The 24,928-nt window shown below is 44.1% G+C and overlaps 1 protein-coding gene across 1 annotated transcript in view; it reads right to left on the bottom strand.

Annotated features, from left to right (window-relative positions):
• Positions 1 to 23,864, bottom strand: part of LOC119169544 (uncharacterized) — a 45,083-nt gene extending 21,219 nt beyond the window's left edge. Inside the window, exons 1-6 of the mRNA XM_075885823.1 lie at positions 23,798 to 23,864; positions 20,555 to 22,042; positions 19,460 to 19,705; positions 17,978 to 18,171; positions 11,929 to 12,039; positions 10,174 to 10,557 (exon numbers count right to left, since the gene is read on the bottom strand). Coding sequence (XP_075741938.1) covers positions 10,174 to 10,557; positions 11,929 to 12,039; positions 17,978 to 18,171; positions 19,460 to 19,705; positions 20,555 to 20,672 — 1,053 coding nt within the window. The 5' untranslated portion in view covers positions 20,673 to 22,042; positions 23,798 to 23,864. The remainder of the gene's footprint in view (positions 1 to 10,173; positions 10,558 to 11,928; positions 12,040 to 17,977; positions 18,172 to 19,459; positions 19,706 to 20,554; positions 22,043 to 23,797) is intronic.
• Positions 23,865 to 24,928: the final 1,064 nt, after the last annotated feature.

Genomic DNA, 24,928 nt, shown 5'->3' with positions numbered 1-24,928 from the left:
TTTAGATATTAAACACCTAAAGGACTTCTGTCCCTGATTTCTATCCTTAGTGTATTGAACTGACTCAAAAAGTAACACTGTAGCACCGTGGTATATAGATGTAACATTTTGCTACGGCATCAGAGCTTGCTGCTATAAGGGCTGCTTCACAATATCTCGTTCAAGAACGTCCAGGAAAATGGATCATATTCTGTGTTTCGAAGGCAGCGCTTCAGAGTTTGCAGTCTGCCATGCGTAGGAGGAGTCATGACTAATTGGTACAAGAAATAAGACATTGCCATCATGAAGCTCTAGCACGAGGGCATGATATTATATATCAATGGCTGCCTGGACATATCGGTACTACCGGAAATCAATTAGCCGATGATGCAGCCCGCTCAGCCCATGAAGAAACCCGTGTAGTCCCTATTCCACTATCAAGGAATGATGCAGCAAGACAACTTTACCTGCTGGCTCGAGATCTCACACGCACGTTCTGGTCGTCTACCAGCTTCTAAAGGTGTCAATTTTATGAACTGGATCCTTCGCTCAAGCTAAAGCTACCATCACAACTTTCCCGCTCCGATGCGACACTGTTATGCCGCCTTTGGTTGGGTGTTGCATTTACAAAGGTGTACTCCTTTCGCATTGGTATGGCAGACACTCCTACATGCGACTACTGCGGAGCTGAAGAGACCATCGAACACGTCCTGTGCAGCTGCGCTTGCTACGACACACAGCGATGCCAGCTCCGGATGGTTTTGAATCAACTTGACCCCGGACCATTTTGTGTGCAGAAGATACTAGGACCTTGGGCATCTGCCTCAGTTGCGCAGAAAGCAACTGAAGCACTGCTACTTTACCTAAAGTCAACAAACCTGAGCGACCACCTGTAGACTGTGTGTGCTCCCCGAGTGTGCTCGTGATTGTGTGTACCTTCTCATCTCTCTGCAACCTCTTTTCTCCCCTTTATCCCTTCCCCAGTGCATGGTAGCAAACCGGATGTGCATCTGGTTAACCTCCCTGCCTTTCCTTGCATCTCTCTCTCTCTCTCTCTCTCTCTCTCTTTGCTAACAATATCAAGGGGGCCAACTCGATGCCACATTTTAGTGGAGCCAGATCACAAAAGTGTCCCAGTATTCCACTTAGGCGTTAAAGTAGAATATGCATGCCAAAATAGCATGTAAAACGCGAAAGCACTTACGAAAATTCTAATACTAAAAATGTGTCGCATATACACCTCAAACTTTATAATACAACCTATGCTCACAGCTTGAACACTAACTTTAAACTCTTTTTGCAAGCTTGCCTAGGTCAGAAAGCGAAGTTCCTCGATGACAGTGCAGAAAGTAGATTGATCTTCACAATATTATATGTCTACTATAGTTTAAGCGTCATCCAATTAATTTTCTAGTATGATATTGGCATGAATAACCTAATGTTTTTGTATGTGATGTCACTTAAAATGCTTTTTAGTGAAATATCTTTTCTGTAAGCGTCACACAACTCGATTGATTGAAAATTCTCAATCGTCTTTAGAGTCGTCGGCGTGTTAATATTATAAAGGAAGGCACCTAGGAATGAAGTTGCATGTCTCACAAACGCAGGAAAATGTGGACAAGCTTTATCTTTGGTGAATGCGCTGGTTTCATTTCAGAGTGTTATAGTAATCGTAATTATAATATCTGAAATTTTGATATCTGTGTTTCTGCTTTAATATGTGAGATGATTATAAGGCATGCCATGCATAGTGAAGGGTTCCGAAGGTTTTGACCATCTAATCTTCTTTAGTGTTCAGTGACACATCACTGTACACGGGCGCTGTTTATTCGTTTTCAGGTGCCATAAACAGACTTATGAGCACCTTCTCTCCAGTGTTTTCTCAGGAAAGGCGGCATGTGGTTTCTTCCGTCGCACTGATAGACAATCTATCACAGACAGTTATCAGTGGAGCTCTTTTTTGGGTCACTGGCCTGGCTCCAATACCTCAGCCATAGTTAATGTGGATATATTCGTCTTATCATTTTCATTCGTCGTTCCTTTCCCTTCCCATCTCGCTTCTCCATTTCAGAGCAGCACGCCAAGGCAAGCGCAAGCTTTGATCTTAGCTCTTTGCATTTGTGCAAATTTCGCTCTCTTCCTTTGCTGCACCCCCTCGCTCACTCGCTATTTCTCTCCTTTTCTCTCTCTCTCTCATTCATTCATTTTAACGTAACAAGCTAAGTTTTCAATGCATGCTGCTTGACGCCTAATGGTATGAATAGAGCCTGGTTGGCGAACTTTGATAAACCAAAGGAGCTCAAAATGAATCATTCGACGAGACAAAGTATTTATGCGTTTTCAGAACAGAGTAAAAGCAAATTACGTCCGCTAGCAGCCGACCACAAAACCGAAGGCCTGACACTTATCAAAAAAACAGTATGGCACTTCGTCAGTTTGTTCTTTCACGCCTCCGAAGGGGACCGGAAGTGATGTCCGGATCCGCAAGAGCAGCTCAGATTTGTTCCATTGATTTATACGGAGTATAATCAAAATCCTATATATATACAGTGGGTAGCACCAAAAGCAGCTGGCATGCAATTAGAACGTAGCACGCTGTAGAACGAACGTTAGTTAATTTTAATATCAAGAACTGAAACGCCATCACAAGAAAAAAGAAATCAGCTATTTCTCACATCCTTCAGCATGTTGTAACATAACCACATGCTGATAATCCAACTGCCTTCCCGCTCCTCCTAGCTCATTCATCATAAGTCGTTGTCAGTATCCCCGCCGCGGTGGTCTAGTGGCTAAGGTACTCGGCTGCTGACCCGCAAGTTGGGGATCAAATCTCGGCGGCGGCGGCTGCATTTCTGATAGAGGCGGAAAAGTTGTAGGCCCGTGTGCTCACATCTTGGTGCACGTTAAAGAACCCTAGGTGGTCGAAATTTCCTGAGCCCTCCACTACATCGTCTCTCATAATAATGTCGTGGTTTCGGGACGTTAAACCCCACAAATCATCATCGTCGTTGTCAGTAATGGTGTTTCGGAAACGTAATAATTATGTCATTGCCAATCATGAAGTTATACAATGCCTAGTAAGAAATAAAGGAAAAGAATGGTGTTTCTAGAGAGCATATTGATTGTTTAACTGCTCGCATGGTAAAAATCAACAAGAAAAAAAAAAACAGGAATCACAAACGCATTCTTTTTAACCATGTCTTGTAATATATTTCAAGCAGGTGAAAGAAGAATCGCAGAATGAATTTAAAACCTGCTTCCGACATTTACTAAGTTTGTGGCATTACTCCTGTACCACCACTGTGCTGAGCATAGTTATTTTGGGTTTTCCTGTTCCCCATTTTGTCAAATTTAACGGGTTTGAGCAGTGATGTCAGGATTATTGGTGTGCTCTGACGAGCATAAATACGAAGTGAGAGTTAAGGTGACACAATGTTTACCAGGCTGCATTCTAGCTCTTCGAGATGTATTGTATAGTACATTGTCTTCTGTAAAACCATGCGTTGTCGCAAAAGCATGTGAGCTGTTTACATAGAAAGTTTATTGGTGAACTAAACACTTAACTACTTTGAGAAGTCTAGAATGTCTGAAGGGAAGGGTAAAAATTAATAAATGGAGAGAGAAAGAAAGAGAAAGAACAGGCGTCATGAATGTTTACTGTGAAAACACGGTTTCGAAGAACACCCGCGTTTGTGTTTAGAAGTCAACGTTGCATGCCAAGCACTAAGTATTGGCTATGAATGTCGGCCGTGACGGCTGCTATATCATGATGGCGCTTTGAGGAAATCTTCTTTTGCCGCACTTCAGTGTTGCGGTAAATATTATCGGCTTATTAAAACAAGTTCAGAATCACTCGCTTTTTTGGGCCTTACCATGTTAAACTTTATAAATAATATTTCAAAACAGTTGTCACACAAAAAATAAGTATGCTCGTCCACCTTCGTAAAGCACTTGTTTCTATTCACGTCGTGCTTGTGCGCTTTTATCATCATCATCAACATCATCATCATCATTATCATCATCATCATCATCAGCCCGACTACTCCCACTGCAGGGCAAAGGCCTCTCCCGTGATTTGACTATCAACACGGTCTTGTGCATTCCCTTTTCTTATCAACAATCCCCAAATCAGGAGTATCAATGCAAAATCGCTTTTCATCTAACCAAAGAATGGGCGACCCAGCACGCCTGTGAGGTGGCGTCGAGGCAAGCCCTTGACCACGGAGGAAGGAAAGGTAAGGAGAGGGCATGCCCAGCCGGCGCAGGGCGTAAAAAATGTGACGGAAATGACATCATGGCAGGCATATTCACTAGGCACAATGGCGGCGTTGCTATGGTTACGTGTTGCGCAGTGAAGCTGGTCTAGCAGTGAGCGGCCGCGGCTGGCGGCGGAATGTGTGCCTCCCTGCAGGTCTCGTGCTGAGCCGTGGCGGACAATATCTGTGCTCTGCGCCGCGTTATTGGCTACGCAGTGTTCTCCTGGCTGTTACATTACTCTTAGCAACGTTTAGAAATCCCTTTGTCCATCACGGGGTTTCAACAGTGCGTAGAACAAGTGCATATCCATGTGTCGTGCGGCGGATGACGCGGATGAAGCAGTTAGTGTTCAGCGAAATGGCGTTGGGCACCATGACGAAGCTGAATGACGACGAACGCCTTGCAGGTCAGTGACGGTTGAGCAGTGCTCCTGCTTGTGACAACGGATGACGCTGTTGATCCCAGCAAGCCGCCGTGAGGACCATGTGCACATACGTAGTTTCATGTTGTGTGTGTACAGTAACAACTTGCATGTGCGTATTAAAACACCTTTTCTGTTCCGCTTGGTACACTCTCTACCAGCATTGCATGTAATCTCAACGTAACAGCAACCACGTTCAACTGTCACTAGCACCGGGCTCAAAGTCACCACGGTCGCAGAATGCTGACGCCGGTGAGTTTCACGCGGAACACGGACACAGTGGCAGGACGCTGCGTCGGCCGCGTGGCGGAATGCAACTGTAAAAGGCGCACGACCGATCGTGCTGTCTGTACAGTTGCTGAATTAATGACGTGAAAGCACTCGCCGTTGTCAGTGCATCTAGCGCGCGTTCTTTCGTAGTTGCTTCGTTGTCGGCGAGCTGTTACTCCCTGTTATTACTCGGACGAAGCGATTTCGCTGAAGGTGTCCCGCTGGCTCAGAGTGATGAGCCCAGTTCCATTAGTTTCGGATCGTCACGACACACGCGCTGCGCAGCCCACGTGCTTTCCGAGCCGGAGAGGGAGTCACGCCTTCTGCTTCGCATTGATATGTAAACAAGAGAGGAGAATTTGCCTAGTCAATATGGCCAACTTCCGGCTTCATCGCGGCTTCACAACGAGTGACGTCAGGGCCTCTCCTTACTTTTCCTTCCTCCGTGCCCTTGACGTCCCCTCATGGGGGGCTTAGGCCTGGCCCCATAAACCTTCGGGTTTCTTATAATAAAGTTTATTCTTCCTCCTCCTAACTAAAGAAGCATGCACCGAAATGCAGGGGTAGTATATTTCTTTCTTTCATGTTTTTATCTGCGGTGTTTCAGCCAGATGAAATTGGTATTGGTATTAATGAATGATTCGACACCACTTTACCTCTAGTAATGAAAACCTCGTTATGTACCCGAAATAAGCCACGTGACCTGTTTTACCTTTCGCATCAAGCTTTTGAGTAAATAGCCTTGCCAAACGGCACCCCGAATATTCGCCCTGTACCACGATATGCCGAAGCTCTGAGAAACTATAGCGCCTGTAAGCCACACAAGGCTAAATAAGTTACTTCAGGGCGGCAGTCATTTACAATACAGAATGAACCTAGAGAGAGGATGAAAGCTCTCAATGTTGATGTGAGCATAGGCGGCGACTACGCGCATCCGTGGCACCTCCTCCCCCCTTTTAATTCCCTCCTGCCCACTCCGTGCACATTAAAAACTCGGCGCCTATGCATGTAAGTAAAAGCCACGTGACTACCGAACGAATCTAGAAACGAGGGGTCAGCTTCTAAAATAAAAAAAAAACATCTAAGTAAAATTGAAGACTTCTCAATGAAAATGACGGGAGACCCTTTTTGTACTGGCGATCCTTAATGTATCAGGTTTTGATCGATATCTACGTCGAACGTGTTTGAAATAAGACCCGACGCGTGATGGTCTATATACTTACGATGCTCGACTGTTGACCCGAATATCACGGGATTCAATACTGACCGAGGCAAAATGCTGGATGCCTAGGCCCTTTAAATTAGGTACTCGTTGAGGAACCCCAAGTGGCCGAAACTTCCGGAGCACTCAACCATGACGTCCTTCATGATCATATACGGTGTTCGAACGTAAGGCCAAAGCAATTATCACTAATATTTCATTTTCGGAAGATACATGAACAAAAATTAATATCCGAAGCAATTACGCCAGAAGTTAAGTGAAACAAGTCCGGTTTATTTGAAGAGTATCGGCCACTTATTCGAGGTCACTCGATCCTACAGGTTGTTCAGCGTCTCGAATGGACGTGAGTTGGACCAGATTGAACGAAGGCACTGCCCTCTGCGGACGCAGTCGTGGAATACAAGTTTGCTCAGGTGGCAGTAGAGGGCAGCCTGGCAGGCATGGAAACGGGTGGCGAAGAGTTCGAGTTTCGCCATCCCTTCAACGAAAAAAAAAAAAAAAAAAACGCGTTTCCTGTTTTATCAAGGCTTGCTGCGTTTTTCTGTATAGTAATGGTTTAGGGCGCGCAGAAAATTTACAAACTAATAGGTGCGGTTTGAAATTAGTCCTCTATATTTGATGCCAAGGAGACATCAGAGGTGTGGTTTGAAATTAGTCCTCTATATTTGATGCCAAGGAGACATCAGTGACTGTGATAATACTGGCAGCATTTTATTAATTTCTAAATATCTATCTATCTATCTATCTATCTATCTATCTATCTATCTATCTATCTATCTATCTATCTATCTATCTATCTATCTATCTATCTATCTATCTATCTATCTATCTATCTATCTATCTATCTATCTATCTATCTATCTGTCTATCTATCTGTCTGTCTGTCTGTCTGTCTGTCTGTCTGTCTGTCTGTCTGTCTGTCTGTCTGTCTGTCTGTCTGTCTATCTATCTATCTATCTATCTATCTATCTATCTATCTATCTATCTATCTATCTATCTATCTATCTATCTATCTATCTATCTATCTATCTATCTATCTATCTATCTATCTATCTATCTGTCTGTCTGTCTGTCTGTCTGTCTGTCTGTCTGTCTGTCTATCTATCTATCTATCTATCTATCTATCTATCTATCTATCTATCTATCTATCTATCTATCTATCTATCTATCTATCTATCTATCTATCTATCTATCTATCTATCTATCTATCTATCTATCTATCTATCTATCTATCTATCTATCTGTCTATCTGTCTATCTATCTATCTATCTATCTATCTATCTATCTATCTATCTATCTATCTATCTATCTATCTATCTAACCGTCTACGTCTGGGCGTTATTGTGGCAGCACCTTTAGATTAGAATAATACCTAAATTGACGCATGAAAACATGTTTATGATGAAAATGATTCATGACGTGTTCATGTTCATGACATGCATAACGTGACACGCCTGTGACATACGCATCAGACCCTTGCTCACCCATCACGTGTGACAAATACCAGCATACCATGGTCTGTGTTAAGCACATAGCCAAACATGATTTGCAGTCTGCATCATTCCCGATAACGGTGACAGTAGACATTGGAAATTTTGCAAGACTGTTTACAGGAGCTAAACAAGAGGAGTACTCAGCGTTTGTTATAGTTGGAGCTTTTAATTTACGTAACGAACACTGATAAACGAGCAGCAGGAACCCTTAGCCAGCAAACACGTGGTCCAGATCTTAAATAAATGTATTGCATCAACGGTGCCTCAACACCACTTTCGGCGGTGGTGCTTGTCCAACATCAACTGTGGTTGCCGGGTTGGCTATCCACTTTATGATAACGTAATAAACTTTGCATGTTTTCTTACACTCTAAGAAGTAAAGGAGAAAGAGGGGCATCGAGGCTGCTCATTTAGAGGAGCAACTTACCTGCCACACCCATTGCTCAGTTTTAGGGGTAACTGTAGAGTTACTCCGCCTTCTCACGGGAGCAACAGTTAATTTACGTAAAAGAAAAATCAGATACTGGTTGAAGCATTTTTCAAGTATGTGCAGGCATGTAATTAAATGTACAATGTGCAAGCATCGCATTCAAAAATAAATTTGAGAACATTTACAACAAACACACGGGATTCAAACTCGCGACCATTCAGGCAGCATACACGAATACTAATCGCTATACACCACCCCACGCTATAGCACTATCTGGAAGGAAACATGTTTAAAGTGCATCAAAGGATTGTTTGCACACGGCGCGATCGTTTCTGCAGTTACTCCAAATACAAATTGCTTTCCTCAACAAGGAGAAAAGCGGCCCACTTTGTGGTGCCGTGTGCAAACTATCGCAAACTATTGCACTCATTTCCTATTTTGGGGAAGCAAAGCGCCCTTTTCGGGGTAACTTTGCTGTCACTCTGGAAAGTTTTTTACACTGTAGGGCTCCGTCGCTAGGCTCCGCAGGTATACGCCATCGTACAGCCAGCTTTATCACTTCGCTTTGATGAAATTGACATCTGTACGGGAGCTTGTGTGCCTTAGTTTCAAGCTTGCCTTGAAAAAACTTCTTGGGCAGTCTCGACGATCATTTCGTTCATAGATAATGTCCAGTCAGCAGTCCAGGAATGCCTCTTTACTCATTGGCCTGTTTACCAAAGGACGCTAAAGAAGACGTCAATCGCAAGTGAGAGAAACGGAACAGCAAGTGGTAAATACCTCAAGGCGTCTCTACCGGAGTGTGATGAAGCTATTCGCAAGATCCTTTGGTTTTTGCGAAGGCTCGCGCACAGTGAAGCACGTGAGCACTGGCTGTTCAAAAGCCCAACTTCGTACTATTATATCGCTGCAAGCCGCTGAAGAAATTGCTGTGTCTCAATATATCTCCAACCACATTTCTTCACGGGCTAGTTAAAAAAAATTATCGTGCATCAACGATGTGTTAGGCACACAAGGCTGTGCTCGCACACCTAAATATACCTGGCGTTAGCCTCTCGTTGGTGGCGCGCATATGCAGCGTGTTCTAGCTCACTGGTATTAAAAATAAACATGCCCTATGTGTTTGCAATCGGCTAGTATTGGACTGATCGAGGCGTACGCAGCACATCGTGATAGTTTTTACAGTCCACCAAGCTGGACAATTAACAAGTATTGCTTACTTAACTTTCAACGAGCTCAACCAGCTCTAATTCTAACACTCCCGGGACAATTGAATGTTTTAATTGCTGCAATTATAATAAGCCTACTTTTGCCTTCGTTTTGTGACTCACATTTGTGCCCCCGTGATATTTTCTACCTATATTTTGTGCCTATATTCAAGTAGTTACTATGTACTAACTTTTGGTTCTCCCCCTTTCAACGTATACGTCTGTATCCCGAGGGTATACTTTGAAAGAAATAAATAGAAACTTTTAGTTAGAAGCTGTAGCAAAAAATCTTCGAATACAAATTTGTAGCTTTCGTTCAGAAACATTGGAATATGTCCTATATGTTGAAGTAACTTCCAGTTCACTGTGCTAGGTAATTAACAAAGATTTTAAGTAACCTTCACAACTATAACGCAAAATATTCGGAGCTGGAGCGCTTACTTGGGCTGGTTGGTACATATTCAAGGAAACGGAAAACCGCGCAAAACACAGGACTGTGTCAAGACTGTGTCCCGTGACGAAACACAAGACACAGCGCTTAAATTTGTTCATCCTTGTCGCTGTCCTGTGTTTCACGCTGTTTCCCTTTTCCTAAAAAAAATCTCCACTAGATACGTTGTAAATCTTTTTCAACAAGGTCAGATGATTTCAGCCGTGATAATGGTCCTGTACATTTTATTTTCTTCGGTATCATTTTATTTACAGTGCGCGAAAGCTTAGAAAATAAATATTTGGCGCAAGTTAGCTGGGACACCCTGTACACCTTGGGTTTGATGCGATGGTTCTTGCAGAAACCAACGGATAACTCAGTTCGTTACCTCCGTTAGTGGATTTTCTTTTCGCGCGTATTTACAAGAAAAATGGTCCTTAATCGTGAACCTGTCGATCATTCAGCCATTGGACTGCTCAATCTTCTGCAGGTACTTGTGCAGCGTCTTGGCATGAACCGACCCTTCAGACACGTCGTCCGGAAGCAGGGATGAGCGAGCGAATTGACGCCACAGCGTCTGCATTAGTTCTACGCGCGAGTTGCGCGGGGGGAAACATCCGGCGCCCCGCGCGGACCCACTGCGGCCAGTCACGGCGGAAGAAAGTTGCCGCGGTCGGCGCATGTATCCGTAGGTCTCGTGCAACTTGAAGGCTTCCTCGTTTCGCAGCAGGGCGTCCACCAGCTCCGAGTTGTCGACGGGCTCCTGAACGCCGCCGTACTCGCGCGGCAGAATCTCGCGGGGCAGATGCTCGTGAAGGCTCGCGTAGTTCCTTCCATGCAGGTGAAGCTGGCGATGCGTGAAAAATATTGAGAAAAAAAATTTATGCAAGAAGAAAAAGGCAAAAAGTAAGCAAGCAGCCTGTGCTCTGAAGTGAATGCGGAAGCATGTAAAGGGGGCCTTTAGTGAGTAGACATTTCTGCCTGTACCTCGCTCGTAGAGCTGCCTGCCAAACTATTTTTTTGTTGCGCGTAGGAGGACGTATATTGCGGTATGGTTAGCCTCCCTATGTCTTTTTGTCTTTTATTGTTCTCTTTATTTTTAACGTTTATCTATACCCCTCACACAGCTGCACCTCGGCAACGGTGTGCGTGGATGCTCAACATTATGGAAGCCACAAAATATAACACAGCTATCTCTGCCACGTTCATGGCGCCTCTCTCCATGCTCCACCGTTTCTTCACTCTTTCTGCTTCTTTCGTGCACTGTTCACCCGAGAATCGCGGTTGTGGTGTCCTCCACTGAGATACACTTACTGAACGGCCCAATACCCAATTTATGTCACTTTCTTTGAATCTCTCTCGAGGCCGGAACGGTGTCAGAGGTCGATAAAGTTGACGTGCATCTGCTTTCACTCGGAGCTTAGAAGATTGTGACGGCAACATAGCGACCCTGTTATAGTTCTATTTTGACGAGTTCCGATTGTGCTCTTGCACACTCTTTGTTTGTACATGGTTATCATTTTATCAGTCAATAAATTACAATAGTGATTGATTGATTGATTGATTGATTTAGCGCAAACATCGTGCTGCAGTCAGTGCTTCTTTTGTTGACTACCTCCACAACAGCATGTTAACTGATCATTTGAGTGAGTGATTAGACAAAACTTCAAAGTGGCTCTTCAGTTTCTCCACATAAGCAGAACTTCAAGAAGAAAAAAAGAAACACGTCAACGCATCTTGCTCTTTTTCACAAGCTACTCCAATATATTGAAGGCAAACAAAAAAACGCAAGCTGCACTGATTTCTGGGTAAAAGTGGCGGGGGAGGGCATCGCTACTCCTTAATTGAAAGTCAAAACCGTGTGTGAAAAAGTCATCTGCAGCGCTTGGTGTGCTGGGTTCATTGCGGGGGCTTAGATTAGTTTCTTTCTCCGGCTCTTTCTTACAAGGTGAAGGGGAACGATACAGCCCAGTATTCATCGTGATAGCACATCAATTAATTTGCAAAATCAGAGACTGCATTTTCTAAGCCCTTTCTTATAATTTTAGTCCACCGACATGGGCTCTCAATAGCTTGTAGCCGAGAGGCAGCCATGCCTCTCGGCGTGTAGCCGAGAGGCAGCCCCCTTCCATGGTCGCAAATAACGACTAAAAGATGAAAAGCCTAGCGTAATGCATGTGGCATTTTAAACAACGTCCGAACATCGTTTCGAACTTACTCTTTGGAAAAACTTATTCTTCACAAATGGTTTCAGGAACTTCAAGAGAATTGTGAAAAACAGGGGCTGGTTGAGGACGTGGATCGCCTTCAGACGTATGGGGTAACATTCCTGCAATACAGACAGCAAGAAAAGAGAATGATTTCAGTGTTATTTTAAAACGCAATAGCACATAACTACATTCGGCAATCATTGACTCAATAAAAAATATGTCAGTCACGGACGGTGAGCCTATAGTAGTGCCTATATTTTCGGAAAGCTTCTCTGTATAAATAGTGACCGTACAGAACTCTGCACATAGTTCAGAGATAATACAAGCGAGTTTTGCGGAATCCCGCCAGGTGGGGGAAGGGTTAAGCAAGGGAAAGTAAACAACCACGTGCTTGTAGCCCGAAGCCAGTGTATGCGTTCATCTCTCTCTTTTTTTTTCTCCATCATTCCCCTCTCCCCCGTGTAGGGTAGCAAACTGGACTTAAACTAGTTAACCTCCCTACCTTTCTGATATATTTTCTTCGCTCTCTTTTTCTCTCTCTCACTGAAGAGAGATCACCACCCACATGCAAAGCCATATACTATACCGAAGTACTCAATGTGTCTCCGGGACCCATATAGACGATATTACATTACATGTAGTCGCCGCCACATTGACATTTTAAATATTTTTCTCTTAATTTCATCTATCGCGAAGTGTCTTAATGAGGTCCTGAAACGCCGAATGCGCCGACGCAACCTTTTCTATGCGTACGGCTCTACCATAGCACTACTGTTCGTTTAGTTTAGTTGCTAAAGATACAAACGGCATGGCTATACATTTACATGTATATATATAAAATAATAATAGAGTTAATGGAGAGTACCTTAGTAACCTGCGCTTCGCCAATCACATTGCATTGCTGAGTAACTCAGGGGACGCATTGCAACTCATGATTACGGAGTTAGACAAGGAGAGCAGAAAGGTGGGCCTTATAATTAATCTGCAAAAAATTAAAGTAATGTGCAACCACCTCGGAAGAGAGCAGCACTTAGAGATAGGTAATGGTCCATTTCATTACTGAGTAACTGAGGGGACAAATTGCAACTCATGATTACGGAGTTAGACAAGGAGAGCAAAAAGGTTGGTCTTAAAATAATTTGTCGAAAATTAAAGTAATGTACAACAACCTTGGAAGAAAGCAGTGCTTCGAGATAGGTAATAGTCCATTTCATTGCTGAGTAACTCAGGGGATGAATTGCAACTCATGATTACGGAGTTAGACAAGGAGAGCAGAAAGGTGGGTCTTAAAATTAATCTGCAGAAAATGAAAGTAATGTACAACAACCTTCGAAGAAAGCAGCGCTTCGAGATAGGTAATAGTGCACTTCAAGTTGTAAAAGACTGTGTCTACTTAGGGCAGGTAATAACCGCGGAGCCGAACCACGAGAATGAAGTACCTAGAAGAATACGAATGGGGTGGAGCACATTTGGCAAGCGCTCTCAAATTATCCCAGGTAGATTGCCACTATCCCTCAAGAGGAAGGTATATAACAGCTGTATCTTGCCGGTACTTAGCTACGGAGCAGAAACCTGGAGGCTTACCAAGAGGGTTCAGCTCAAATTGAGGACGATGTAGCGAGCAATGGAAATAAAAATGGTAGGTGTAACCTTTTTTTTTTTTTTTTTATTCAAGTACCCTAAAGGCCTGGGTAGGCATTACATAGGGGAGTTGTAGCACAATAAAGCTGTTACAATTACAGTGTATAATTTGAATAACAAATACAAACGATTGATATAAATATGCACATACATATGTAGAGATATTATTACTTAACAGTACAGAGATGCTACGTGGGAAAAAAAAAAAAAAAAAGGACAACAAAATTCTAAGGAAAATTTTCGCAGTGTTCAAAACAACAAAAGGATGCAAAGAAAGGATAATTCACGTTCATTGAAATACCGCGTACAAGAACAACGACAACAATTACAACAAAACAGATATGCACAGGAACAATATTAACTTTCATTAAAATAACTTTTAAGTTTATTCATGAAATCTTCATGATTTTGGGAAGAAACGACGTCGGCAGGTAGCTTGTTCCAGTGATATATTGCGAGAAAGAGGGGGGATTTACTTAAGAAGTTTGTTCGAGCAAAAACGGGTTGTACTTTAAAGGGGTGATCCAGGCGCGGAAAGATACGATGGGCGGCCGTGATGTGGCGTACGCAGAACGATGATGATGAGTGATAAAGTTTGTGGAAATGAGATAGAAGTGCTATGATTCTTCTATTCTCTAGGGTGCTTAGATTCAGAGATTTTTTTAGGTTAGTTATGCTTGATGTTCGTGAATAATCTTTGGTAATGAAGCGGGTTGCTTTATTTTGAATTGCTTCGAGTTTGTTGATGAGATAAGACTGGTGCGGGTTCCAAATAAAAGATGCATATTCTAGTTTTGCGCGAACCAACGTCGCATAGGCCAATAATTTAGTAGACTTGTTTGCCAAATAAAGGTTACGCCTGATAAAACCAAGAGTTTTGCATGCACTGCTACAGATTGCTTCGATGTGGTCACTCCATGAAATGTTAGAAGATAAATGAACTCCCAAGTATTTTATTGTATGCGCACGCGCGATGACTGAGTCATTTATCAAATAATGAGTAAGCTTAGGATTAGACACTCTAGTGAAGGCTACAGCCTTAGTTTTCGAAGTATTTATCTCCATTTGCCACTGTTCACACCAATCTGCAATTTTCGCAAGGTCAGATTGCAAAGCGTCACTATCAGAGGTGGTAGTTATTCGTCTATAAATTACGCAGTCATCTGCGAATAATCGAACTGTAGATGAAATGCTATTGCTGATGTCATTTACATACAACAGGAATAAAATAGGCCCCAATACAGAGCCCTGAGGCACCCCTGACTTGACCAGTGATCGTGAGGAAGAAAATTTATTGGCAGTTACAAATTGGTACCTGTCGGTTAAGAAATTCCTTATCCAATTCACAACCTGACTATGTATATTAAAATAGCGAAGTTTTTGTAATAAACGGTTATGAGCAACCTTATCGAACGCCTTGGCGAAGTCGATAAATATGGCATCTATTTGCGATGAGTCATTAACAGCTTCGTAAATGTCAGAGACCAGCTCGAATAACTGCGTCTCGCAGGAGCGACCCTGTTGAAAGCCGTGCTGGTTGCTGAAAAGATGGTTGTGCTTTGTTAGGTACTTCATGATTGCCGATGATATGATATGCTCTAATAATTTACATGGTATACTGGTCAGCGAGATTGGTCTGTAGTTGGTGACAGATGACGGGTCTCCGGATTTAAAAATTGGCACTATTTTAGAAACTTTCCATCCGTCAGGAACGCATCCTGACTGAATCGATTGCTGGAAAAGGCATGCAAAAATGGGAGAAATAACAGGTTTAGTTAACTTTAGCAGTTTAGGACAAATACCATCTGGACCAGGAGCAGAGCTGCTAGAAAGACGATCAATAGCAGCTTCGATTCCCTTTTCAGTGATCACGATGTCCTCCATGATGGAGGTAACGGAGCCGAGGTGAATATTGTCGGTAATAGGAAGCTCACGAGAAAAAACAGAACAAAAGAAGGAATTGAACGCAGTAGCGACTTCAGAGGGCGGGAGGAACTCGTTGCCTTGCATTATCGATATGAAACATGAAGACGACGGCTTGGGGTTTATTACTTTCCAGAATTTTTTTGTGTTGACAGTTAACATGTTGGAGATGTCATGGTTGAAAAATTTGTCTTTTGCTGCCTCAATTTCGGTTTTGCATAACTGCGACTGTTCGCGATAAGCCTTCCAGGCATCGTCAGATTGCAAGGTTTTAGCTCTTGAATAAAAGCGCTTCTTCTTGTTAATGCATCGCTTCACGTGGGAGGTAAACCAAGCGCTCCCTGTAGACACAGATATGTGTATTTTTGGAATGTATTTTTCTTTGAGTTCGATTAGCTTGTGACAGACGATCATCCAGTTCTCATTGCTGTCGCGATGCTGCATGCCGTGGAAAAATTCTACGCAAAAGGACGAGAGTTCGCTATAGATCATTTCAACATCTGCACGTGCGTAATCATAAATTGTTTTCTTTTCATTCACGCTTTCTTTACGCGTTAACTCGAATTCACAATGGATGACATTATGGTCACTGATGCAGTCTAACACATTAACAGACATGTTTGACGGTTCGGTGGTAAGCACAAGATCCAAGATAGCATCCCCCCGTGTTGGCATAGAAACTATTTGGCTTAAACCGTAAGACGAAATCACGTCAAGAAAGTCCTTACATTCAGCTATCCTTGCGCCGCTATCGGCTGTGCCCGTCCGCCAGTTTATTCCAGGATAGTTAAAGTCGCCCGCGAGAATCACAGGAGAGCCAGGAAATCTGTCATATACGAGGCTCAATGATTCGTTTAGGCAATTAACGAAGGTTTCTTTTGAGTCAGGCGGACGGTAACAAACCCCAACGGCACAAGTTACACATGAAAGCTGGACCAATACCCACAAAATTTCAATACAGGAACCCGTATCAAGCAGACGCGCTTGAAGTTCTTTTTTTACTGCAATCATAACACCACCTCCTCGTGTTTCCGTTCTGTCCTTTCGAAACAGGATAAAGTTTTTAGTAAAAGACAATTCATGGTTACACACGTCACTTGTCAGCCATGTTTCAGTTCCCACTATGATGTCTGCCGAGCAGGATTCGACAAACGCACAAAGGTGATCTTGTTTTCGAAAAATACTTCTAAAATTAGCTATAATAATAGATAGCTTTTTAACTTCGGTTTCAATGGGGCGTCATTCATAAATCGCGGGAGCGTCTTGTCTCGGGATGGGGACCACTTTATTGCTCGAGGAATCGACGGTGAAAATTACGTTGCCCATTATAAGCTTGTCAAACTGCAACTTATACTTCTCATTTTTCTGTCGCTTCGCACGCGCGAAATCACGAAGCGTTTTTCTAATTAGCTGCACACGAGGTGAAAAATCCTCCTCGATCCACACTCGCGGGGTTGCCAGGTCTTTCAGCTTGAACGCATTTTTCAGAATATTGCTTTTGTCCTTGAAGTTTAGGAATTTGACAACAACAGGTCGAGTGCGATCGGGTTTGCGTTGCCCGACCCGATGGGCTCGCTCAATTTCACCTGGTTGAATTCCCAAGTTTTCCGTGACGAATTCATGAATGAGTTTTTCTGTATCGCTCCATTTTTCAGCGGCTTGCTCAGGAACACCCTTGAACACGAGATTATTGCGCCTCATTCGATTGTTCAGGTCATCTACAACAAGGTTGGCTTGATGGGTCTGTTTTTGCTCAATGGTTTTCAACTGTTCCTGAGACTCTTGCACAACAGAGCCGACAGCCTTGACGCTTTCACTTAAGTTGTCAACGCTCTCAAGACGCTCCTCTATTTTGGAGAGCCGCCTTTTGAGGTCTGTTACAGTAGTGTGAATGTCTTTTAGCTTGTTCGTCACTTCCTTTTGAAAACGTTCATTTGAAGCAGTGAATTCCTTTACCAGTGCCACCACTTGGTCAACCTTGTCAGGACCTGGATTACGCTCAACGTCGCCCGCACAAATGAGCAAATGAGCAAGCGAAAAAAACACAAGCACAACCTTAAGAGACAAGAGGAGAGCAGAGTGGATTAAGGGACAAACGGGGGTTAAGGATATCATAGTTGAAATTAAGAAGAGGAAATGGACATAGGCCGGGCACGTAGCGCGTGGACAGGATAACCGGTGGTAATTAAGAGTAACTATCTGGATTCCCAGAGAAGGCAAGCGAGCTAGGGGACATAGAAGGTTAGATGGGCAGATGAGATTAAGAAGCTTGCGGGTATAAATTGGCAGCAGCAAACACAGGACCGAGTTAACTGGCGGAACATGGGAGAGGCCTTTGTCCTGCAGTGGACGTAGTCAGGCTGATGACGACGACGACGATGATGATGATCATGATGTGGAGTATTAATTAATCTCCCTCTCCTCTCTTTCTCTATTCCTATAGTTAGTTCATCACGACCATTTTGCGTGTTTCTTCACTATAGCGCCGCGTACCTGGACGCAGTAGACAATCTTGAAGGCGTGCTCGGGCGACATGGATGCGATGTGCCTGAGTGAGCCACCTTCCAGGTCTACCAGCGCCACGATGCCGTTCACCTGCGTCGCCGGCTCCTCGAGTGCGTGTTCCCAGGCGAGCGTGCACGGCTTGTACATGGCTTCCAGGGAGCAAACGTCGGGGCTCCACTTCCCTGCAAAAAGTTGCACGGCACGCTTTCTTCTTTTTCTGGCACGTCTCCTCTCGTCTTCGTTTGCGCGTACACCCAGATGAAGAACAATACCTACGCCTTCCTTATCACTCCTCTGCGATGCATAGCGCTGTTACCTTTAGACTCTTTTATATTACTTACAAGACAAGTGAGCTTACGGCAGTGTCGTCTAGAGCAAAAAAAAAAAAAACTAAAAATGCGGGTCAAAACTGAAGAATATAATATGAGCTTCAGATTGGAATATGAGTATGTACCAACTACCTCGGTGAGGTAGTTGGTACATACTCATTTTAATAGACAGGGCTTTCTAAAACGGACACAAGAAGGAGGTCAGGATACCACAAACACCACGAATGCATTAGGCGTTTCTAGGGCACTAACATCCTGCTTATGCCCGCGTTTGCAAACCCTTTCTTTTAGAATGAGCTTAATATTTTTCACTTCGCGTGGTACTTTCAACTTGACACGAGTTCGACCCACAAGCCTCTGGCCACGCGTGGCTAACCTCAGTTTATCGAATATAAAACGCTTTTGGAATGGCCAGCAGTCGCAGAAAAGTATATTTGGTGCAACAAAATTTTGACGGGCCTTCTCCACTCTCCAACTCTTTTCAGTGTGAGGAACAACATATTTCGGCCCCACGCTAGAAAACTTCACAACCACCCCTTCGCAGCACAAGGCAGCGCCCACAGACCATGTGCTTCAACTTAAGGTCATTAACGCTTCACATTAATCAGAAGTCATCAACTACGCGTGGAAAATGTTAATCATTGTCGGTTGACTCGACATTCTTTTTGAGGACAGATTGTTTAGATGTCTTCTATTGTCCCCCTACGTCGAACCGTTTTCCCTCCCTCTCTTCCATATCTTATCGCCCCATCGGAAGGCAGCCCATCAAAATACGTTCTAGTCAACCTAACCACTTTTTATTCATTTCATTTCCCTCATTTCTCTTCGCTCAGCAACGTGTGCTGGCACGTAATATTGAGATAAGTTTTAAAGGCAGTTCAACATGTGGTCGAGTCAGTTATCAAGATTGCAAGATCCTATGAGACTAGTTGGTATTTGCCATGAAACTATGGTTCCTTAGCTCATTCCCCTCCAGTTTTCTTTTCATTGTTTCGCGTCAAGTGATTATAGCTTTATGCTTGGCACCAACCCTGAACCGACTAGACCAACAGCAAGTATGCATTTTATTTATTTATTTATTTATTTATTTGACCATTTACTACTCTCTCTGAACCTATACCAAACGACAGTGCTTTGTTACCCATTCGCAGAAAGAACACTTTGCGCCCTTGCGAGTCGGTGTCCTTCAGAAAACCGAGGCACTGTAGGTCGAACACTTCCTTGACACTGGAAGGATACAAGTTATGATAGAGGTCGGGGTTCTCGAAGCGCATTCTGTAATAGTTGCAAAGCAGCTGGAACGCCGCGGGCACGTCGAATTTTCTGGCTCTCAGAAAGCGGAGGAGGAAGAGCGGGTCCGTTCTCGACTTCAGCACCGTCGCCTCTCCTGCGGTAGAACAGGAAGTACGCCAGAGGCTATAGAAGAGAACCGCACGAAGACTGGACAAAAAAAAAAAAAACAGAAGCTAACAGTAACGCGGAAGAGATTTCTGAGCACCACGCTATAGTACCGCAATATATGGGACATCTGGCTTTCTCACAGTACGAGGCAGTAAATCAATCCGAAAGTCAATGCCTCCCGCAAAAACCCGAGTGGGTCACGTAAAATATTTCACTGAATCTCGCACGAATCATTAATAAAGTAGTTTAAAATGATTGCGATCATCCTGATGATTTTTCTTTTATAACGCGAATTTGTGAGGAACCCTACAGCTCTGGTGCATTAGTTCAAACCGAATACAAGTGCTGATGTTGAAAGAAAGAGAAAAGTAAAAATAGAAACGACCGAAATTCCAGGTTTTGTACTTCTGATTGTTCAGGCTCGAGTTAGCGCCAATTATCTGAATGATGACTCGTGATAAATAAACAAGACACAGCAAACTAGCTATATATATATATATATATATATATATATATATATATATATATATATATATATATATATATATATATATATATATATATATATATATATATATATATATATATATATATATATATATATATATATATATATACCCTCTTCCACCCGGCGCGCGGTCGTGAGAATTCGTCGTTCACGTTTTCACCCGCAAACTGGAAGGATGGTGTACCTCTACAGCAGTGCCTCTTCGCTCATAGAGGCCTGCCCGTGTGCCTTCGGTACAGCGAGTAGGCCTAGAACAGTGGACTAAACAATGACACAAAAGGTAGTCTCATGCACTGCGGGCCGTGAAGTGATGCGAATGGAACTCACCGTCGAGCAACGCACGCAGCTCTTCGAGGGCATCAGCTCGCCGCTGGGGCGTCTCGTTCAATTGCGTTTTCGCTCTTTCCACCAGGTGGGTGGGCAGCAACCCCGAGTCTTCCAGCATTCTGTAACTGCGATAGATCTCTGTTCATAATGGCGCGTTTTGTCGTGGTTACAACAAGCATCGCAAGGAGCTCGTCTTCGTGCGCTCCCATTTGAAAGTCATTGTGGCAATATTCAACTTAGACTCACTTTATAATTCACCACCATATACGACTAGTATACGGCAACAGTGGAAAACTTCGGGATCTGTATTCCGTTTGCCTGTGAAAGTTAATTCATCCTCGAGCTGCCGTCTGCTAGCCTTATTGTTAGCTCAGATGGCATACAGCGAGCACAATGAAGAGGCGTTGGTGCCACGTTGGACTCTGTAATGTACAGACGAAAGTTTCGATTGTACATTTCAGTTGTTTTAAGACGCTTCTTAAACTTTTCTTCTGCGAAACCTGTAGAAGTTTCTTTTTGTCACTTCTAGTTATGCAAAGAAGTGACTGACACATTTTTTCTGTTCGTTCACACCGAGGCTTTTTAAACCACAAAGGTCATTTGTTCGTTACAGTCGGTGTGCAGGTACTATAGGGAATAAACGTATCATTGCCAGCCACACCGTCATGGCATACGTAAAACACAGAGAACGCCATGTAGTTCCAATTTTCAACAAGTTTCAATTTTGCTCCATTTACTGGTGTGAAAAAAATTCAAAATACGAAATGACGGAAATAAGTATTTTGCAATCAGAAATTGTGACTCGAAAAGCTGGTGCACCTTTAATAGGGCACTCTTATGCGGAACGTCACCTGTCGACATCTGCGCCATAGAACACAGTCTTGCGAATAGAGAAAACAAATTTAAGCATCACATGTTGGCATCCCGCTTGAGCAAACTGACGTTTCATTCTGTGGGACATGTGTCCTTCTTCCGACCGAAGGAAGAGAGAGAGAGAGAGAAAATAAATTGAGTGAAAGGCAGGGAAGTAAACAGAAATCGCAGCATCTGGTTTGCTACCGCGCACTGGTGCGAGGGTGAAAAAGAGAAAAATCAAAGCAAAAAGAAAAAAAGGAGGCATGAACAATCCTAAACGCTTCTGCGCATTCGCTCTTTAAAAACAAGTGACCAGAGAGACAGTTTGGCTGTACGCATCAGGTTGTGGCATAGTTTATCATTTGAAATGTCTTGCCATTTCAGTCATTTCTCAATGGAACACTCTCAACAAATTACAGTTGCAACCGCAGCGGTAGGAGTAAAGACATTATTTCAAGTTAAGTTGAAGAGGTGGATGCTTCCTGGACAGGGGCCACGGCTATAGGTGGGCTCAGGAGTTCCTCGGCAGTAGCCATTATCCGGGCTTGTGGGACCAGGGCTCGCGGAACCAGGGCTCGCGGAACCAGGGCTCTCTGGCTGACCTGGCCCGAACAGTCGAGTCGCCTCCCAGTCCTCTCGGGTGGCAGGGTGTAAGGGGAGAGGTTCTGTATTAATCGAGATGCCCTCATCATACGGAAGATGTCCGAGCACCCTCGCTTACAGTATGGACACTTCCCTGAATACGCAGGATCGAAATGTTTCTTAACTTCCGGGCACAGTATCGTTTTGGTGTACAGAGATGTAGATGTTCCTCCTTCTTTGTGAGACCGTTGCAGGGTTTATAAGAGAGAGATGAAGGGGAAGACCAGGAGGTTAATCAGCACCAAGAAACAGCACTGAGTGGTGGGGGGGCCGTAGGGGTTTCTGAAAAGTTGTATGCTCTAATTGATAGCATTTGGATATTTTTCTGAACGCAAAAATTTGGTTAAAATTGGAATAAACATCGGAGTGAAAGGAGGGTGTGGCCTGGTAAGTAAGCCCGCTTGCCGCGGCGCTTGCCGCTTCATTACCCTCGAGACCCACGGGGGCCAGGCCGTAGGTGCACCACTATAGTCACAGTTTTGTAAAACATGCTACACGCAAGGTACGGGGTGCACACTCTTTCAATGTTTTTTACAGGCTCCCCGTGGGTGAGTGATAATGACTCTCCAATCCCGGTTAACAGCTGCAAGCGCGATGGCCACTTCTTCTGCATATGTTATATCTCGTGTTTTAAAGTTAGTCTGTTCATTACTGTGTAATGGTGGACTTCCGCGGCCGTGCACCACCCACCGTGGTGTGGGCCAGAGGCGTCCGCGTAGAAAATACCGTGTTTGTTCCAATAGTTGTTTCCCACAGCTTTGGATCTTGCTAGGCGCTGACACGATGCACCACAGTTTTGTCGTGTTATGCTGTTATGAAGGGTGCGTGTCTCCAGGTTTTCGAAGGGCGTATAAGGGCTCCTCCTGTAGTGTTGGGTGATGAATGTGTGGTCGGGCAAAAAGCATGTGTGTAAAATGCCTAAAAAGGTGGCATCCGAGTTGGGTTTTTGAGAGTCTCGTGTATTGGCTTGTTAACTGCGCTTTCCTGAGCTCTAGGAAGTGTTAGCCATTTCTAGGTCGAGTAAAAATATCACTTGGAAGCGTTAAACGGGAGATCAAGGGCTTGCTTGTATATTTGGCGCAATATTACTCGGATTATATTTTTCTCAATTTCGCGAAGTTGTAAGGGAGAGGTCGAGCATATAACATGGTTTGTTACTAAAGCATGCATTCGCAAGCCGCAAAGCATCTTTGCATCGTATTCAGCCATGTTTGTTTAAAACCCGTCTAATCATGCAGCCGCCTTGGTCGCTCACCTTACATAATTTGGTTAGTGTTGCGCACATTTTGGGGTGTTCATGCATAAATAGGCCTAAAATTCTGACCTCATCGTGTTCGGGGATGGGTCCGTTAACTAGGAATGGTTGGTTTAGCGGTTGTGGTGGACGACTGCCGACCCGAAGGTCGCGGGATCGAATCCCATCCGCGGGTGACGCATTTTGATGGGGGCAGTATGCTACTGGGTATCACAAATTTTGGCGCATGTCAAAGAACCCCAGGCGGTCGAAATGTCTGAAGCCCTCCACTACGGCGTCGCTCAATATCATATCGCGGTTTTGGGACGTATATCGCAAATTTTAGTTGCCTACTCAAACTTTCGTATCTACTCCTGGCCAGCGCTGATTTTCCGCGCAATATGCGCATGGCGACAGCACGTTCGCCGCGATAGTCGCAAAGCACAGCGTTAAGGCACGAAAATGCGTGAGACCGAGGCTCGAGAAACCGCTGCAAGCAGGCAGCCACTCACCTTGTCGTTGGGTCGCCGTGTCATATACTCTCGGTCGGCGATCTAGTTGCACAGTCGATGCAGCGAAAGTGCCGTATCACGAGGGACCGGTTTGTGTTGGTTCAATTGCAGCCGGCCTTCGTCCCACTCGCTGTCGCGACCTTTTCACTTTCCTTGTCTTGGCACATACGGTATACACGTGAAGGTGGTTGTTTGTTCTGCAAACGCATATTGTTCGTTTCGGTTTTCAGTCTTGCAGCACTTGTTTTTCAACGCCAAAGATGCTTAAGCCAACTGTAGAAGCTTTTGTGGGTGCAATAACGTGCGTACAAAACAATCACCATCATTAATAACGAATATGCGCCACAGAAATATATAGGGCAAGTTACTCACCACTGCTTTACTGAAATGAAGAAGGCAACAGACCAGTGGTGAACACGAATTGATATTTCTAGACAAAAATAACCAGGCAGTGAACCGTCGAGGTTAACCCAGTGATTCATGCCGTGGCCACGCGTATGAGCTTTTCCGAGGCATCTGCACGGAGTACCTCAATAGTACGTAAAGCGAGAGAATATACTAGGGAACGAGATGGGCGGCGGCGGCGGCGGCGAGAAGACCCCAAAGTGATGGAAGGGCTATACGCCAACGACTGGCCCGTAGATCTATGAGAGGAGCGAACACCTGGTTTCAGCGCGACTTTTCGTCTCTGGAGTGAAGTCCGTGCCGTGTGTGTGACCGTCTGTGTGTCAACTCGAACCTCTCGGCACTGGGAAGCAACCGAGAAGCAACCTGTAGCATCATTTAGGTAAAGCCTAGCAATAATCTTTAAGCAACCACATTGGACTTGGAATCATCCAGCTTCGCTGTTTCAAGCAATACGCGACTTGTTGCAAGCTTGGCCTTTTTGTTGCTTTGTTGCTTTCTTTTCATTGTCCTCAATGTTAACCTCCCTTCTCAAGCACTGGACGAACTCTGTAAGCCTGCAGGCGCCCCATTTCCCATACGTAAACCAGTGCATGATGCTAATAGCTGTAAAAGTTGCGTTCGTAACTTTTGAGTTTTAATGTCGTCATGGTATTCCGCAGACAGAATTTTGAAGTTTAAGATATGCACTAAAACGACTCACTGTGCATTCGCCTAAGTGAGATG

Source organism: Rhipicephalus microplus, chromosome 2 (genome assembly GCF_043290135.1).
Source record: "Rhipicephalus microplus isolate Deutch F79 chromosome 2, USDA_Rmic, whole genome shotgun sequence".
NCBI lineage: Eukaryota > Metazoa > Arthropoda > Arachnida > Ixodida > Ixodidae > Rhipicephalus > Rhipicephalus microplus.
Note: the sequence above shows the minus strand (reverse complement) of the source record. Positions and strands in the feature narration are given on the sequence as shown.